Source organism: Mirounga leonina, unplaced genomic scaffold, assembly GCF_011800145.1.
Source record: "Mirounga leonina isolate KUSES-001 unplaced genomic scaffold, KU_Mleo_1.0 Mir_156016, whole genome shotgun sequence".
NCBI classification, from domain to species: Eukaryota; Metazoa; Chordata; class Mammalia; order Carnivora; family Phocidae; genus Mirounga; species Mirounga leonina.
The window spans coordinates 16,590-36,084 of NW_023270398.1; the positions used below are offsets into that span (position 1 = coordinate 16,590).

Consider the following 19,495-nt stretch of genomic DNA (forward strand, 5'->3'; position numbering starts at 1 on the left):
AAAGTTTCCAGCGAGACTGACAGAAACAAGCAAGTCACATACAAAGAATTAGGAATCAAAATGGCATGAATTTCTTACTAGAAGGTATTATACAATGGAGCACTGGGGGCCTTTAAAAATATGAGGAAAAGTTATTTCCAATGTAGAATTTTACACCCTCCCAAAATATGCATCAAGAGGGCTGGTAGAATAAAGCATGTTTTATAGATACAAATCTCAGAAGTTTAATTCCCATGTACCCTGTCCTAAAATCAGAAGTTAAAAGAAAAAGAAACAAAATCCGGACAATAGGAAGTCCAATACAAAGCAAAGGAGATCCCAGAATTGCTACCATGCCATCTTAGAGAACTAGTCCACACTGGAGCAAGAGAACAAAGAACTCCCTAAAGATAACTCTAAAAGATGACACTGAAAAGCTGATTAATAGGTTTAATCATATTTGTTACCAAAAGATCCATCACAGCTGCTAACTCAGTAAACAAATGGGTAAGCCCTGGTACATTGCCATGGCGAATTATTCCATCCCAGAGAATTCGGAGGGGACTGGACAAATTGAAAGCATAGCTCCTGTCTGGGTTTGCCAACACTGTTGGAGAACAGTCAGATAAACTCATCACAAGAGTTTATCTGAGAAGCCAGTAACTCAAGAGTTAAGGGTTTTGGGCGCCTGGGTGGCTCAGATGGTTAAGCGTCTGCCTTCGGCTCAGGTCATGATCCCAGGGTTCCGGGATCGAGTCCCGCATCGGGCTCCCTGCTCCTTGGGAGCCTGCTTCTCCCTCTGCCTCTCTCTCTCTCTCTCTCTCTCTCTCTCTGTCATGAATAAATAAATAAAATCTTTAAAAAAAAAAAAAAAAGAGTTAAGGGTTTCGAAAAGAGAAGGGAGAAATTTATTGTGGGTACTGGCAGCCAGGGGAGGTGGTAAGCTCAAGACTTAACAACCGACCTCTCTGCCCCCAACATGGACACTTAACAATTTTATAAGGAGAGGTTAGTGGGGGGATACATGCAAGAGAGCAGGCAGACAGCCTGTGATCGTGGGTGAAGGTTGGTATGTGTTCAGCCCATGATCACAGGCAGAAGAAGAGGACCTGTGGGTATGGTCTTCTAGGCATCACGTTGCTATCAGGGCTTTTCCGATGTGGTGTTTGGGATGTTCTGGGTCCTTGAAAAAGAACTTCATCATGCCTCAAGAAAGTACACTAAGAAATAAGCACAATTTTAGTTAACAGCATGAGTTAAGCAGTCTTGTCTATTTCTGGTTTTAACTGTTGGGGTCTACAGTTGAGCAAGAGGGCTCGCTAACATAATGAAAGGTATATTCTTTTGGCAAAAAGTTTGGTGATTAATAAATGATAGGTATGAGGAAAATAATAGAAACAAAGCAAAGAGGGAGAGAAAAAAAGTAGTCACACTCCTATTGATTAAGATTACAGGTGTAACCCATTTAGCAGTGGCTTAAACTAGAAGACGATTTCTCATGTAAAAGAACTCCAGAGATGGGCGGTCCAGGACTCTTAGCTCGCTGTTCCATGATGTCAGAACCTAGGCCTCTTCTCTCCTGTTGTCCTGTCTCCAGCATGTGGCCTCTACCTCATAATTCAAGAAGTCAAGCCATTACACCCATATTCCAGCATGAAGAAATAAGAAAGAAACAAAGGAGAGAACTGCTCCTCCTACACTGCTTTAGATTCACTTATAGTAGGTTATAAATGCACTAACACATTACACTGGCCAGGACTTAGTCACACAGCTGCACCTAGATGTTTAATTTTTTAAAAAGAGAGCAGCAGGGAGAATGGATAATGGGAAAGAGCTAATAGTCTCTGCTATCTCCCTCCAGTACTTCCCACTGTTCATATCCTACATTGTTTTTTTCTCAGTATTTATTAATCGCTGATGTATTTTTCTCTTTATTGCTTAATATTTCCCCGAACCAGTAAGTTCCAAGAAGACAGGGACTATGTCTTTTGCTCACCCCTGTACCCGTTTCTGGAAAAGTACCTGAGGCATAGAAGGAATTTAATAGTTAGGGGCCAAATGAGTGAATAAATAGTTAATTCCAGGGAGGCGGCAACGTCTAAGAAAATAAATTGAAACATAAAGATCCAGTCCAGGCACAGATCCAGTCCAGGCATATCATTCAAAACGATGCCCATCACCCAGAAAAATTTAATCACCCCCTTTGGAATTATAATTTTAAAAAGCCTCCCTCTGAACAGATAATTCAAGTCTTTGAAGAAGGCACAACCAATGCAACCACTGGTGATATCCCTGTAATATTTCCCTATTCTTGATAGTATAAGCAGTATTATTTCAATGTATGCAATAATGTAACTATTGTGTAATTGTGAGTCTGATTATGCATTGTGTAATTGTGTTCTCTGTAATGTAATTAGTAATAAAAATGTAAACATTAATATACTGTAAATTAATAATGTGACAATTTTTAATGTACCCATATTCAGATGGGGAAGGGAGGGTTATTTTGAGGGAGTGGTATGTAAGAGACCTAAATCCTCATTTTCCAAGCAACAGATACTATCTATACCGGAAAATACTAAGACACACCAGGAAAAGCCTGTAATTTAGAGGCGAAGAAAGCATTAGAAGAAACAAGTGGAAAATAGTTATTGATGTTGAAAATAGTTATTCTGAGGACCAATAATCAGGGATACGGAGAACAAGATCCGAGGTCTGCTGGTATGCTTTTTTAAGGCTTACAAAACTATTTGACTTTTCAATATTTAATTCGATGCCCCCATTCCAATGAGCTCCTGAAAAATACAATTTCAATCATTATTAGAAGCCTTCGGAGGTCATGCTGGGGTGGCGATTAGGGAAAGAGGATGCACTTCATGAGGAAAAGTGAAGGCTCCCGGTCTTCACGTAAATCACCCCGACTAACGATCAACCAGGGCGAAAACCTCCACGATTTTAAATGCACAGCATTACGCGTGCACGCATCATACTCCCTTCTCAAAGGACAAACACGCATTCTGCACACGAACTCAAGAACCGTTGCGCAACTGCGCAGGGAGACGAGGTGATGGGCTCAGAAAGGTGGAACAGGAACGATCCCCGCCTTCAGTCACTCCTAATGTCCCCTCTGACGTTGGGTAAGAATGTCTGAGGAAACAGAGTACCAAAGGCCACGTGCCGCTCAAACGCGCCGGGCGCGGGGCCCGGGAAGGACGCGAGCAGAGCGGGCGGTGCCGCCACGCCTCCCGGCACCAGAGGCGGAGCTCACGCCGCCGAGTCCCGCCCCAGCCTGCGTCCGCCAGGAGTCCAGTCGCTGCTCTTTTCCAGGCGGGTAAGCCCTAACAGGAGGAATCTAAGGAAGAGTACCGGCTGGCTGTCCTTCCCAGCGCTCGAAGCCCCGCCATGCTCGTCCTCCGAAGCGGCCTGACTAGGGCTCTGGCTGCGCGGAAGCTCGCGCCTCAGGTACCGGCCGCGGAGACGCGCCCAAGCCGAGCCCTGGTTTGGGAGGAGGAAGGGTGACAGCGAGGAGCTAGTAGTCCCGCGCATGCGCTACTCGGCTCGCTCGCCCAGAGTTGCGAGTGCCGCGCATGCGCCCAGCCGGTTCGCGCGCCGAGATTATTCTGTTTCCAGTGCGCGTCCCAGACCCCCGAGCTGGGGCGTTGTGCGTGGAGGGGTGTAGCCAGTCGGGAGGGTGCGCTGGCCAGTGTCTCCTCCCGGCCAGCTCGCCAGCAGCCGTGAACAAGACTTCTGTGGCCTAAGGTGCCAGGCGGCCCTGAGGACTCTCCTGGAGCTCGCGCTGCCCCGTATTTGCTTCCCAGCCCCGCTGCGTTCGCCAGGTTGGGCCGGTGCCAGGTGTTGGCTGGTCGAGCCTTTCCTTTTGATTTGTCCTTTGACAAGCCACCGCCCCCTCCAGACAGAAGGTAGAGGAGAAATAGGTCAACCAGCCGCTGGCGAAAGAACAGGCCTCCCCCGTTTAAACGATATGTACACAACTTGTGAGCGTTTTGCAGAGAACCCTGAAGGGGAGGGCCAGGGTGCCAGTGGTGGAGCATCCTGCCCAGCTGCCCACTGCCTCGTGCGGGTGGTGGCCGAGCCAGGCAGGGCCAGGAACCTCGTAGCAAACAGAATGATAACCACTTAACCTTAGATGAGAAAAACACAATAGATTTTGTGATTTAGCCTTAACTGTCGGGACTCGGCCTATTCTGTGAATCCACAGATTTTTTCCTTTGATACTGAGGCTTGTACTTTCCTCGAAGGGTATAAGTGAAAGGGGATGAACCTACTCTTGAGACTGACTCTGCTGAAGACTGAGGAACCAATGATGGCCCATCAACCCAAGATTAGCAATCCAGTCTTAATCTTTCCTGATTGACACTCTACTGGGGCAGGGCCAAGAGTTACTCCTTACAGCTTTACTCTGAACTTTGATTATTAAATGTCAGCCAGTTGTTCTAATTGGAAAAAATTCCAGTGATGAGTTATATTCTCAGGGTCCTGGGATCTAACCCCACCTCTGGCTCCTGACGTTAGCACAGAGTCTGCTTGTACCTCTCCCTCTGCTCCTCCCCACCACCACCCCCACCCCTGGCTCATGTGCACTTTCTCTCTCTCGAATGGATAAATAAAATCTTTTTTAAAAATTTTTTTAAAAAAGCATAGTAACTCAAGACAATTGTGACTCATTGAAATTGGAAGTCAGTGCTGAGGAAAATGAGACTTTCTTTGGAGATTAGGGAGCCTGAAGCACTCATGTTTCCTTCCCTAGCATACTAGTCCTGTATTGTGGTTGCATAGTTCTAGTGTCCCTCAACAAAAATCACCTACCCCATCCCACACACATACACATCTCATTGCTTCATTGCTGTTAACCTCTCCCTGAGCTTTCCTATTGTACTCTTCTGCGAAAGGTAATAAAAATGTGTGCCTGTGATCACTTATTTTGTTCCCCAAATACAAATTCCCTGAAAAACAGCTTAAAAGCAATTGTCACAAGTACCCCGTTGGCCTATTTTTGATACATTTATATTTTATTTATAATATTTTTAAGCTATAAATATTAGGCAGTTTTCATTTCCATAGCATTTTGTTATTAGAGTAGTAAAATGGCACAAAAAAGAATGTCTGCCAAACATAGGGGCTGCAATTGTTTTTGATGGCAAATGTCAGTCAGACAATAAGAATATAACTCATCATAGACATGAATGGGATGAGCTCAAGATAGATGATTATAATTCAGCCTTATACACAAGTAAAATACATATACTATTGTGCTTTGTAAAAAAAAATATATGTCAGAGCAAGAAGCATACTGCTTTTGATTGTTGGAGCAGGTAGTCAGCATAAGCCCAAAATTCATCCATAGTTTTACAGGTATGAAAACTGTTATAATAGATTATGCTGGGTGTAATCAGCTTTAGGAAATATGCACATGCTAATCAAACTTATGTAAGATGGATTTGTAAACTAGAATACCATATGAGTGTGTCTGTGTTTATATACATATATCTGTGTGTACATTTACACATATAAACACATACATATACACAGAGGATAATTTCTGGCAGAGCATTTCCCACTGAAAGTTCAGTTCACTCAGAGACCCAAATTAGAAATTTACATAGTGAACATATGACTATTACAAAAGGAACTAATGGTTCTTAAAAAGTATTTCCATTAACATGGTATAACTGGGTGGGTTAAATGCCCTTCTTCAGACTGCATCTATAATTAAAAACATAATGACTCAGGAGTACCTGGGTGGCTCAGGTGGCTAAAGTGTCCCAACTCTTGGTTTCAACTCAGGTCATGATCTCAGGGTCCTGGGATCTAACCCCACCTCTGGCTCCTGCCCTTAGCACAGAGTCTGCTTATACCTCTCCCTCTGCTCCTCTCCACCACCACCCCCACCCCTGGCTCATGTGCACTCTCTCTCTCTCAAATAAATGGAAAAATAAAATCTTTTTTAAAAATTAAAAAAAAAAAAAAACTGACTCAAGACAATTGTGACTCATCGACTTTTTTTCCTTTTTCTAGCTTTACACATCCTATGACTATATTACAATGCAATTGGATAGGCCATAGTTTCCTATTACATTAGTTAAATTCCTATCCTATTTTTATTTTTTTAAGAGAGAGAGAGAGCACAGTGGGGAGGGGCAGAGGGAGAGGGAGAGTGAGAATGTTAAGCAGGCTCCATGCTCAGCACAGAGCTGGAGGCAGGGATCTCACAACCCTTAGATTAATCTCAGTGGCGATCAAGAATTTGGCGCTTAACCAACTAAGCCACCCAGGTGCCCCTCTATCCTATTTTTTGACCAGTGGTTTACTTCATTGAATTTAGGAAATACTTTGACCTGACCAGCAATTTCCATTGTTTTAAGAACCTAAAAAGGAAGGAAGGAAGGGAGGGAGGGAAAGAGGAAAGGAAAGGAAGAAAAGAATTTTCTGCTAGTAAACACATTTCCATTGTGCCAGCCAAAATACTATATATTTTATAAAATTGTTTTTAATGCTTAACTCTAACACATACATATACTATTGACTAAAGATGGAATATTGACTAAATAAGGGATATTTAAACTATTTGCAAAACTTATTAGGATCCTAATTGTAGCTTTTGGGTAAAGAAATTGCCCCAGCGGCTTCTTAGAAGAAACTTCTCATGAAAAAGCAACTAGAGGTAGACTACCTACAAGGACATGGTAGCTATATATTTGGAATACTTAAAAGTAGTTTTCTTTACGGATATCTCTAAACAAATTATCTATGGAGAAAGGACCACAGAGTACAAACAGATTGTGAGTCTACTGAGTGTCGCTTGTTTTCAGACTCAGATTTGCTTGTAACATGATATTATAAGCCCTACTTTCCCAAAATATTTAAATTTGCCTTATCTTTCTTCAGGTGTGCTCATCTTTTGCTACAGGCCCCAGACAATACGATGGAACACTCTATGAATTTCGTACCTATTATCTTAAGCCCTCAAAGATGAATGAGTTCCTGGAAAATACTAAGAAAAACATTCATCTTCGGACAGCTCACTCTGAATTGGTTGGATACTGGAGTGTAGAATTTGGAGGCAGAATGAATAAAGTGTTTCATGTTTGGAAGTATGGTATGAGTCATCAGCTTAAGTATTCAGTACAGATTTTCATTCTGTTAGATGTTACCCACAACTTAGTGACTTAGTTCTTAGATCTACGTTACTATAAATACATACAGGTGAAGTAAAACTTTTAAATAGCAATACCAAAAAATAAATTCAGGGATTGTGCCTCCCAGTGGTATACCTGTAGTAACCCATTGCTGGAAACGTTTATTAGCATATGAGAATGTGATAGTGAGAAAATGGCATCTCAGATTTCAAGTCATAAAATTTTGAACCACATTTAATTCTTAGGAAAAGTTAAGAATAGCTTATTGTAAAGATGGTTTATGAAAAATTTAAAGCAGTGATTGCAAGAACCCAAGTGGGTTAAGATCATAAAAGGGGAGTAGAATTTTTTTTTTATTTTAGCTATAGCTGGATATCAGTGTTTTAACAGAAATCATTCTAATGTCTAGGGGCTTTAGTGAAATAGAAGTTAAAAGGAGATGATAGTAAACTTTGAAGCCCTCACCCTTCTGTAAGATATAATAAATCTGTCAGGTTTCGGACCACTTTTGTTTTATTTCTGTACCCCAGAGTTTCAAGGAATTCACTGTCATGATACTAGCTTAGGGAAGTAAAGGAAAAAGAATTAGAGTTCTTCCCATATTGAAGCTGATCCATCCCTGGTTTAGTAGAGGAAGGAGTATGGTTACTGGAATCCCCAGAATGTTTGTTACTCCATTGTTTAATCTGTCTGAAGTCTACAGTAGTACATCATGATATCCAAAAACTTTTAATAATTTCATTTAGTATTTGGTCATCAGTGTCCAAAGTTAATAGTCATAAAATAACATGAAAAGTGCTCATTCTGTACTTAGCATGTCCATAGTCTAGAGGTTTTCCCAATTGTAGTAGAATAAACCCCATTAAAATACAACTTATGCTTTAATGCACCGCCAGTTGAATCATATCCCAGTTAAAAAAAGAAAAAAACAAAACTGCTAGTAGTCCTGATAAAACTTACTTAAGCTCTAAGATAGATGTTATTCCTTATCCTCAGCATAAACCATAGAAAACTATTACCCCGTTCATCTTGCGAGGCCCTAATAGTTAAATGTAGTCCTGGGCCCATATGTTAGCAAATATATGTACTTGTTTGGGAAACAAAGAGAAGAGAAATAGTACTGAGTAAAAGAAGGGATGACAGGGGCGCCGGGGTGGCTTAGTCGGTTAAGCGGCTGCCTTTGGCTCAGGTCATGATCCTGGGGTCTTGGGATCAAGCCCCACATCCGGCTTCCTGCTCAGCGGAGAGCCTGCTTCTACCCTCTCCCTCTGCCTGCCGCTCTGCCTACTTGTGTTCTCTCTCTCTCTGTCAAATAAATAAAATATTTTAAAAAAATAAAATAAATAAAAAGAAGGGATGACAGAGAATTAGCACTATTTCTTTGGAAGCTGTTAGTTCAAAGCAGCAGCTGTCAACGTGCACCTTAATTTCATTCACGTTAAATGTGATTCAAGGTGTATCTTGACTTGATCACCCACCACCATCACCACCACAGAAAAATACTCTAAACTGCTGCTATAATTTAAATGCCTCAATTAAATTAATAAGAATAGTTAATGTATATTGAGTTCTAACGAGTTGCCAAAAACTGTTGTGTACTAGTTCATTTAATCTTAACAACCTTAAAGGGAGATATTATATCATTATCCCCATTTTACAGAGTTAAGAAATAGGCACAGAAAGATTTAATAACTTAACCTAAGTCACACGACTGCCTATTAAGTGGTAGAGCCTATAAAGCCCACTACATGACATTATCATTAGTTGTTGACATTTCTACTGCCCTTTCAGGCCATGAGAAATTTGGGGACTGATGTCACATCTGTATGTTATCTCCAGTGATATAATATGGTGTCCTGTGCCCTTGATGAACACTTGGTGGATTGATTGAAACCCAGAAAAAGTACAGGTGATTTTAAATCAATAATTTTTGGTTTTCTTGCTCCTTCTTTTCCCATAGATAATTTTGCTCATCGAACTGAAGTTCGGAAAGCATTGGCCAAAGATAAGGAATGGCAAGAACAGTACCTCATTCCAAATTTGGCTCTTATTGATAAACAAGAGAGTGAGATTACTTATCTGGTGCCATGGTGCAAACTAGAAAAGCCTCCAAAAGAAGGCAAGTTGCCCCCTCTTAGTCACTTTGAATTCTGATAGAGAAAAAATTAAAGATTTTAAGCTATAAAAACTCAAGTTCTGCTGGAAAAGAAGTTAATCTTTGTTTAATATAGGGACATATGTTGATTGTTCAGATAAAAATGAATTGGTGCTCTTAGCTTATCTTTTAAAAAAATGACCATTGAATAATGAAGTGTTTTTCCATATTGGTATCTTACTGATTCTTAAAGCTTAGCTATATTATAGAAAAAGTTGACGTGGTCAGTAAAGGTTGAGAAGTTGGGCCTTAGGAGCAGAGAACACATCTGTGGGTAGGTGAGGGATAGTATGTGATACTTTGTCATAATTTTAAAATAATATAAACTTTTAAATATAAAAGTATTTTCCCATAAACTACAACTAATCTTAAATCTTAAGTATATATTTGCTTATAAAATTGACTAGGGGAACGAATTAACTGGAACTGCCAAGCTGCATTACTGTAGTCTAACTTTCATGTCTTCCTCTTTCTTATTTCTCAGTTTGAAAGTAATTCCTAAAGATTTGTTTTCTTGCTGATTTTACTTCTTGCTGACTTAAATTATTACCTCAATCCAGTTTTAAACAAAGGTCAGATTAGAAAAAGCATAAACTAATTTAAATGTTTTATTTCCCCCATTATTCCGAACTTCGTAGTGCATTTTAGATTATAAGAGATTTGAAGAATCTGATTTAGAAATTTATCCTCTTAGCTCCCCCTCAGCTTTCAGCACTAACTAAATGAACTAGTTGGCTTCTCAGAAAGTATCAAATCTTAGTTCTTTTCCTCTATGCTATTCATGATTCTTCAGTAACTTTTGCGTGTTTTTCTTTTACTTTCTAAATCTACTTGTCCCCTGGTTTCCTTCTCTTCACCTAGCCTCTACTTCCATCCAGAAGGTAAAATGCTTTCCAAGTAATTACCTGGATATTTAGGAATAATAAAACCATCTCCTTTAGAATTTTTTTTTTCCTCAGAACTCAGAGACAGTCACCTCGGGTTCATTATTTGCTTGCTGTTCCTGTTGGATATGGAATCTTACAGGGGAAATTATATAGAGAGATAAGTTAGTAGAAATTGGTAAACAGAATGGAACTATAAGATACTGGGAATACCTCCTTATTCATTTCTTTTATAAAAGTATAGACTCAGGCAACTAAAAAATACTATTACATTATAAATTCTCACTTTATTGACAAATTTTATAGATTAAAAATAGATAATACCTTAACTACAGATTCATCCATTTTTGTCTGTTCTGTATGATAAGTTTAACGACTGACCCTTAAACTAGGACAAGGACTTTCTAAACATAAAAGCAAAGAAAAACAATGCAAATTATTAGTAAATATGTCTAACATGTTAACATGTATACAGGTATGATCCTCAAAATCTACATGTGTAGTTAGCCTTCCACTGGAACCAAACTAAACATGATTGGAAATTGCTTGAATGTGTTCTATAAAATAATTATTTTTCTCCCTATTCTAGGAATCTATGAACTAGCTACTTTTCAAATGAAACCTGGTGGGCCAGCTCTGTGGGGTGACCCATTTAAAAGGGCAGTTCATACTCATATCAATCGAGGCTACACAAAACTAGTTGGAGTGTTCCATGCAGAATATGGAGTGCTCAACAGAGGTACAGTTGTCCATTTCTTCTTATGAAATTGCAAAATATATGGGTGATCCACATTAAGTTCCTTTTGTCAGTTTGTCTCTGTTCTCATTATGGAGTATATTTTGCTTTTTATTGCCCAAGTTTCAGCTTTGTAATTTTAAGGGTTGAGCAAACCTGTTTTACATCTTATTTAGAATGTTATTCACCTTATAAAGTTTTTTTAAATACTGAACTGTTCTTTTCCCTGATACATCAAAATGATAAAATTGTAAATACTGGAAGGAACCTGAAAAAGTCACCTGTTTCTTTCATCACCTTATTTTCCTCTGAATGTACTTTTAATGATTTTTTTTTCCTTTTTTCAGTTTTATTGAGCTATAATTGACATATAAGTTTAGGGTATACAACATAATGATTTGATATATGTTGTAAAGTGATCACCACAATAAGTTTAGTTAACAGCCATCACCTCACAGTTACAAATTTTTCTCCTTATGATAAGAACTTTTAAGATCTACTCTCTTTCAGCTTTCAAATATACAATGTAGAATTGTTAACTGTAGTCTTCATGTTGTATATTACATCCCCAAAACTTATCTATCTTGTAACTGGAAGTTTGTGCTTCTTGTAATTTTTTTAAAAAATTTACTTATTTTGAGAGAGAGAGAGCACATGTATGCAAAAGAGAGAGCGGTGGGGAGGAGCAGAGGGAGAGAGGGTCTTAAGCAGACTCCACACTGAGTGTGGAGCCCAAGAAGGCACAATCTCAAGACCCTGAGATCAAGCCTGAGCCAAAACCGAGTCAGGCACTTAACTGACTGCACCACTCAGGTGCCCCTGTGATTTTTTTTTTTTTTAAATAACATTACTTGGGGTAGAAAGATTGTTTATGGGTAAAAAAGTAATACGTAATTATTATAAATATTAAAAACAAGCCCAAAGAAAAAAAATATGGTTAATCAATTTATTTAATAAAATATCTATTTGGGATATTTAATTTTTTTAAGTTGAATGATATTCCAATCAGAATTTCAGAGAGTTTTCTTGTGGCAAACTCTGAAAAATGTTTGTAAAATTTATCTGAAAGGATAAATGACTAAGAATAGCTAATGAATATTTGAAAGACTTGTAATATCCAGTTGCCTCTTCATCTTCTCCACTTTATGTCCAATGGACATATCCAAAACTGAGCTAATCATTGCTCAGAAAGTCAACTTCTACTAATATATATGTTATAGATGTATATTCAAGTTGGAAAATATATGAAGAGGAGAAAAAAATTTTAGATGCCTATCTCACACCATAATGCTAAAATAAAATCAAGATGGATTATGGATTTCTTTTTTTTTTTTAAGATTTTATTTATTTATTTGACAGAGAGAGACACAGCGAGAGAGGGAACACAAGCAGGGGGAGTGGGAGAGGGAGAAGCTGGTTTCCTGCTAAGCAGGGAGCCTGATGCGGGGCTCGATCCCAGGACCCTGGGATCATGACCTGAGCTAAAGGCAGATGCTTAACGACTGAGCCACCCAGGCACCCCTGGATTATGGCTTTCAGTTAAAAAATTGAATTCATACAATTACTAAAACAAAATACAGATGAATTTATTTAACAATGTGTATGGAAACAATATTTCTAAGCCAAAAAGCAAATGAAGAAACTATGAAGGAAAAAAAGAATAATTTTATTATAAAAGAATGATTTTATTATACAAAGCTCAAGCTTTGTGCCTCTCAAAATATCTTAAATGAAATCAAAAAGCAAAAAATACATACATACATACTTCTACAAAGGTAGACACAGATGACTACCAAAAATATATTAAAGAAGATTCAGATTAAAACAATAATGAGATGCCAGTTTTTACCTAATAAGGATACATTATATAGATACAGTATTAGATAGGTCAAAGAAAAATGAGTTAAACTTGTAGGGTTCATATCTGCTTCATCTTCCCTCAAGAAAATTGGCAATATAAATAAAAAGGCTTATCTGTTTGTATTTGACATTTTTTAATTTTTTATTTATTTTTTTAATTTCAGTATAAGTAACACACAGTGTTATATTAATTTCAGGTGTACAATATAGTGCTTCAACAATTCTATACATTGGGGCGCCTGAGTGGCTCAGTCGGTTAAGCGGCTGCCTTCAGCTCAGGTCATGATCCCAGGGTCCTGGGTTCGAGCCCCGCATCGGGCTCCCTGCTCGGCGGAGAGCCTGCTTCTCCTTCTCCCTCTGTCTGCCGCTCTGCCTACTTGTGCTCTCTCTCTATCTCTGTTAAATAAATAAATAAAAATCTTAAAAAAAAAAACAAAACAATTCTATACATTACTCAGTACTCTAATTTCCTTCACCTATTTCACCCACCCTTCCACCCACCTCCCCCCTGGCAACCAAAGGTTCTCTATATTTAAGAGTCGGGGTTTTTTTTTTGTTTCTTAAATTCCCTTATGAGTGAAATCATGTGGTATTTGTCTTTCCCTGATTGATTTATTTCACTTAGCATTATATCCATCCATATGTTGCAAGTGGCAAGATTTCTTTTTTATGGCTGAGTAATATTACACACACACACACACACACACACACACACACACACACCCCTTCTTTATCCATTCATCTATCAATGGAACGTGGGTTGCTTCCATATCTTGACTACTGTAATTAATGCTGCAGTAAACACAGGGGTGCACATATCTTTTCAAATTCATGTTTTCATATTCTTTGGGTAAATATCCAGTAGTGTAATTACTGGATCCTATGGTAATTCTATTTTTAATTTTTTGAGGAACCTCCATACTGTCTTCCACAGTGGCTGCACCAGTGTGCATTCCCACCAGTGGCGCATGAGGGTTCCTTTTTTTCCACATCCTTGCCAACACTTGTTGTTTCTTGTGTTTTTTATTTTAGCCATTCTAACAGATGTGAGGTGATACCTCATTGTGGTTTAGATTTGTTTTGATGATGATGAGTGATGTTGAGCATCTTTTCATGTGTCTGTTGGCCATCTGTATGCCTTGTTTGGAGAAATTCATGTCTATTCATGTCTTCTGCCCATTTTTTAGTTGGATTATTTGTTTTTTGGGTGTTGAGTTATATAGGTTCTTTATATATTTTGGACCTCCTTGGGATGATTTTGTTGGGGACTCTCTGTGCCTCCTGAATCTGGATTTGTTTCCTTCTCCAGAGTTTCCAGCTATTATTTCTTCCTAAATTTGCTGCCCCTTTTCTCTCTTTTCTCTGGGATTCCTGTAATGTGAATGTTATTACACTTGATGGTGTCAGTGAGTTCCCTTAACCTATTCTCATTTTTTTAATTAATCTTTTATCTTTCTCCTATTCAGCTTGATTGCTTTCCATTACAGTCTTCCAGCTCACTGGTCCATTCTTCTGCTTCCTCTAATCTACTATATATTCCCTCTGGTGTATTTTTTAATTTCACTTACAGAGTTCTTCATCTCTCACTGGTTTTTTGTATTTTCTCTCTCTTTTGAGGGTCTCACTGAGATCCTCCACTCTTTTCTCAAGTCCAGTGAGTATATTTATGATCATTACTTTAAATTCTCTATGAGATATATTGCTTATCTCTGTTTCATTTTGTTCTCTTGCTGGATTTTGTCCTGTTGATTCATTTGGGACATATTCTTCTGTGTCTTCATTTTTTCTAACTCTCTGTGTCTGCTTCTATGTGTTAGGCAAGTAATGGCCTTATGAAGAAGAGCTCATGTAGTGCTCCGCAGTGCAGTGTCTCCTGTTGACCAGAACCTGGCCCTTCCAGAGTATCTCCTGTGTGTGTTGCATACACCTTACTATTGTGGCTGAGCCACATTTGCCTTCAGTCCAGTTGCCTGCAATGGCGCTTTTTGCCAGTTGTGGGCAGGGTTTGGTTCCTGTGTTGTTAGGAGGCCAGTCTGGGGCTGCCTTGGGCAAAAAGCCTTAATTTTTTAAATTAGTTTTGCTAATATTAAGGAAATATGCATGGATATGTAGGTGGGTTTAGTTATACAGTAAGGAAATTTGAAATGACATAAAATATATAGCCATATTTAAATAATGAGATTAAAGGTTTTTTAAGTTTCCAATTTACTATAAAGGACATGTATAACTTCTACAAGAAAAAATTATTGAAAATGTGTGTGCACACACACTGTAATCTTGGGGCGCCTGTGTGGCTCAGTCGGTTAGGTGTCCAATTTATGATTTCGGCTCAGGTTTTGATCTCATGGGTCGTGAGATTAAGCCTTGCACTAGGGTCTGCACTCAGCGGGGAGTCTGCTTGAGATTCTCTCTCTCCCTCACCCTCTGCCCTTCCCTCTATCCATGCACGTGTGTGCTCTCTCTCTAAAATAAATCTTTAAAAAAAAAAAAAATGTGTACACACACTTTTTAATCTTAATCCATTCTTAGTGTACTAGGAGAATGGTAATATGCTGAGTCTAAATCAGTACTTAATATCTGGAGGACAGTGTATAATATATACACTGTATATTTGTAAGTATATATATATATATATATATAAAAGATATACTCTTTGGTTCTCTCAATTTAAATTTTAGGAATTTATATTAAGAAAATATTCAGATCCAGACTGCCTGGGTTTGAATCCCAGCTTCACCACTTATAACTTTGTGACCCTGGGTAAGTTACTTAACCTCACTGTACCTTAGTTTCCTCATCCAAAAAATGATGATACTAATAATCTACCACCGAAAATTATTATGAAGACTAAATAGACTAAATGAGTTAATACATGCAGAATGCTTAAAACCAGGTCTGGCACGTAATCAACACCCAGTAAATATTAGTAGTAGTTGTCATCAGCTTTGTTATTATTATAGATATATATGTAGATGCTACTCTAATGAGGTTTCTCTCAGTATTATTTACAATAAAGAAACATTTTTATGTAATATGCAGATTATCCAGAAAAAAATATATGTATCTACATCATGTATTTATATAACCATAAACTTACATGTTTATGTGTGTATAAATATTCATAAAAATACATATATATATACATAAATATGGAAAGAGATACAGCAAATATAAAAGTGGCTTTTTTTCTAGGTGGTATAGAAATGACTCCTCTTTTCTCTTTTTATCCACATTTTCCTATACAGCTAACATATCTTACATCGGAATTATTAAAAATTTTAAAATATTATACACAAAAAAATTTATTCCATATTTCAAAAAATATTACAATATTAATCTAATCAGTCAGGGGCTTGGATAAAAAGTTCTTATATCTATAGGGAGGAATTCACATAGCCATTAAAAATTAAGGTTACTGCCATGGGAAATATGCGTTGTTGATTTTTAAAAATCTACTGGTAAGTGTAATATATAGTACGACCCTAATTTGATTTTACTCATTTGTTTAAAGGAAATGCACTAAATGTCAATAGAGGTTCTCTCGAGGTGGTTAAAATTATGCTACTTTTTATTTGCTTCTTCATATCATCAAGATTTTCAGTAGTAAACACAAATCTTTTATAATCTTCCTTTTTTAAATAAACTAAAATGTATTAGAAAGTCATGAAGCCTCATTATAGACTTAATTGTGTTTCGTGTGTTATTTACTTTCCCTTTCCAGATTTCTGTTTCTTCATCTATAAAACCAGTTTGATTAATTTACAAATTTCTCTCCCGAATCTCTGACCCCCTCTGAAATCTTATTACTAACATACTTAATTTTACCTTTTTGATATCCACTATTTTGATCTAAAGAACAAGACTTAATGTTTCTGATTAATTTTTCTGTATTTCTTACTTGTAGTAACGCCATAGTCTTTAGACGCTGTTTTTGGTTTATTTCTGCAGTTCATGTTCTTTGGTGGAATGAGAGTGCAGACAGTCGTGCGGCTGGGAGACATCAGTCTCATGAGGATCCCAGGGTTGTGGCAGCTGGTAAGCTATTTCACTAGGCATGAAGTATTCGAACCACAGATTCGATTCAGTCAATAACTTTATATGCCTTCTTATGAAATGTTTTTTTCCAGTTCGAGAAAGTGTTAACTTCCTTGAGTCTCAGAAGAATATGCTTCTGATTCCTATGTCATTTTCACCATTGAAATAGTTTTCCATTGAAATACGAAGCATTGCATTAACTGCTATAAGATGTGTCTGCTAATGGTACTTAAACTCTCCCAAGAGATTCTCATTTTTATATGAAGGAGATGGTAAGTTAATTTGCTATGTCCTTTGCATTTTTAAAAGCTGCCTCTGTCCATTGTCACCACCATGAGGAAATAGTTCTGTTCATTTTCCCTTTGGCATTTCAGTATCTGTCATACATTAAGAATTGTTGTCATTCCTACAAGATCTTGATTTTTCATTTGTTTCAGAATATCTCTTGTACTCTGTTTTGACAACCCTCTGCTTTTAAAGCATTTCCTTATGTTGAAATGATTATGTCACATTTCCATGCCTATAATATTTCTAAACTATTTATATACATTGTCAAACTTTTCATGTCTATTTTTCTGAAATATTAAAAGTTTTTGTCCAGTAAAGTTTATTTTGTAATACTAAATGGGATTCATAAAAATATTAAACATGTTTATTATGGAAAAGTACAATATCATCTGTATCATCTCTATTAATTTTGGTTTTTACATTAATAATTACTTATGTGGAAAATAATGTTATTAGATCCTCATATTAAAAACTGTTGAAGACTCATTGGTTTATATGCTGAAATGTCTTCATTTACAATTTATTTTACTAACTTTTACTTCACTTTGGATTACTATTTAACAAAGGTACTTGAGATAATCTATCTGTGATAATGAGATATTTATGGTTATGGAAATGTTTGCCCTAATAAAAGCCTACAGATACATTCTGATTCTTTTTATTGTGTTTTATATTTGTGTCCTCTTACCTGGAACTATTATGTTGCTATAAAGGTAATGAGACAGTAATAAATATACTGTCTTAAGTATTAAGTTACTTCAAGTAAATAGCATGCTAATAACCCCACAAGGAGAATTTCTTCAGTACTGTCACAGATGTACTAGGATTTTCCTACAAAAAAAACTTTAATTTTTATTTTAGTTGAGTACCTCAGCATTCTTAACTAGATTTGGTACTTACAAGCTCTTATGGTAGTCTATATTTATAGCTATATGATTTTATGTTTCTAATATATATTGCAAATACAACATAGTAAATTATTAGCTATCTGAGGGAAAACTGAAAAACAGGAAGCATATTCACCTCTCACTTATCTGGTCCTCAAGAATTCAAAGGACAGATAAGTTTTCCTAGTAAGGCAAAGAACATCATAACTCTGGAGGTAAAAACCTATCAGAGAGGTTTTGAGTTTTGACTAAGAGTCTTCTAGCTCAATTATATCTTTGAAAGTTGTCACTTAGCAAATTAGGTGACAGTGGTGTTATTTGCAGTCAGTGTAGACAGATTTTCTCTCTGGCATAAGATCAGCTCGGTGTCATGAAAATACACAGCTGCTTCTACCTTTCCCTTTTTCCTTCATCTTTACATTACCTAGAACACTTAGAAGAGACAGGGGCTCTTTCATCCAATCCATAGCCCTGATGGAGATTTAGAAAGCAGCAACAGATGGGTGTTCTTACCATATCCCACACAAAACTGGAGAGCCAGTACATGACAGTCTACACTCTGCTGATGAACTGCAGGTGCTTCGCTTCACTGACCCACGCCTGGATCAGGAACACAACAAAGCTGGCTGAGATGAAGCACATTTCAAAGATAACACAGATGGGCACACGCTCTTCCTGGAGAGAGAAAGTCAGTGAGGATCTGAGGAGTCACTGATGCAGTTGAGAACACAGTCAAGGAGGACACACACACACACATAAATGCACACAAATATCTGATGAATAGCCCAGGGAAAAACATCTGTTCAATAAATAAATACATTTCTTTTACTCAGAGTTTAAACATGATTATTTTCAAGTCAAAAATCTGAAAAACAAATGCATAACATCTCATTGAGTTAAAGAGTCCAGTACTGGGGCGCCTGGGTGGCTCAGTCAGTTAAGCATCTGCCTTTGCCTCAGGTCATGATCCTGGGGCCCTGAGATGGAGCCCCGCATCGGGCTCCCTGCTCACTGGGGAGTCTGCTTCTCCCTCTCCCTCTGCTGCTCCCCCTCCTTGTGCTCTCTCCCTCTCTCTCTCCCTCAAGTAAATAAAAAAAATAAATAAAAATTTTAAAAACCTAAAAAAAAAAGTCCAGTACCATAATGAAACTATTGAAAAAGGTCTGAGAATGGCCTAATGGCATTCACTTTGGTCCACTTTTCCTGACCTTATAAGAGCAGTAGGTTGTAAATTCTCACACACACAGTGTGGCTTGAAAACTTAGTAAGTACAAAAATAGTAATGTGAAACTACTCAGATAAGTTAATTCTTCCAGCTGTAGATAAATTTAAAACAACAGTATATAGCATATCAATCTAATAGATAACAGAAATTCTAAAAAAAAAAAAAAGAAATTCTAAGATTCTGGTTATAAGAATGGTCCTATAAACCCATTACAAAAGGTCTTTTTTTTTTAAGATTTTTTATTTATTTGAGAGAGAAAGAGCACAAACGGGGGAGGGGCAGAGGGAGA

At 37.6% G+C, this 19,495-nt stretch overlaps 2 protein-coding genes across 2 annotated transcripts in view; one reads left to right on the top strand and one right to left on the bottom strand.

The window, feature by feature from the left end:
• Positions 1-18,837, bottom strand: part of LOC118014688 (phospholipid-transporting ATPase ABCA1-like) — a 34,866-nt gene extending 16,029 nt beyond the window's left edge. The window contains exon 1 of the mRNA XM_035011054.1: positions 18,495-18,837. The gene's annotated coding sequence lies outside the window, so the exon portion shown is untranslated. The remainder of the gene's footprint in view (positions 1-18,494) is intronic.
• On the top strand, positions 3,249-17,580 carry LOC118014687 (protein NipSnap homolog 3A). The gene is made up of 6 exons (XM_035011050.1): positions 3,249-3,441; positions 6,886-7,096; positions 9,097-9,255; positions 10,765-10,914; positions 16,720-16,806; positions 16,899-17,580. Exons 1-6 carry the CDS (start codon positions 3,382-3,384, stop codon positions 16,973-16,975), a joined length of 744 nt encoding a protein of 247 aa, XP_034866941.1. The 5' UTR covers positions 3,249-3,381; the 3' UTR covers positions 16,976-17,580.
• Positions 18,838-19,495: the final 658 nt, after the last annotated feature.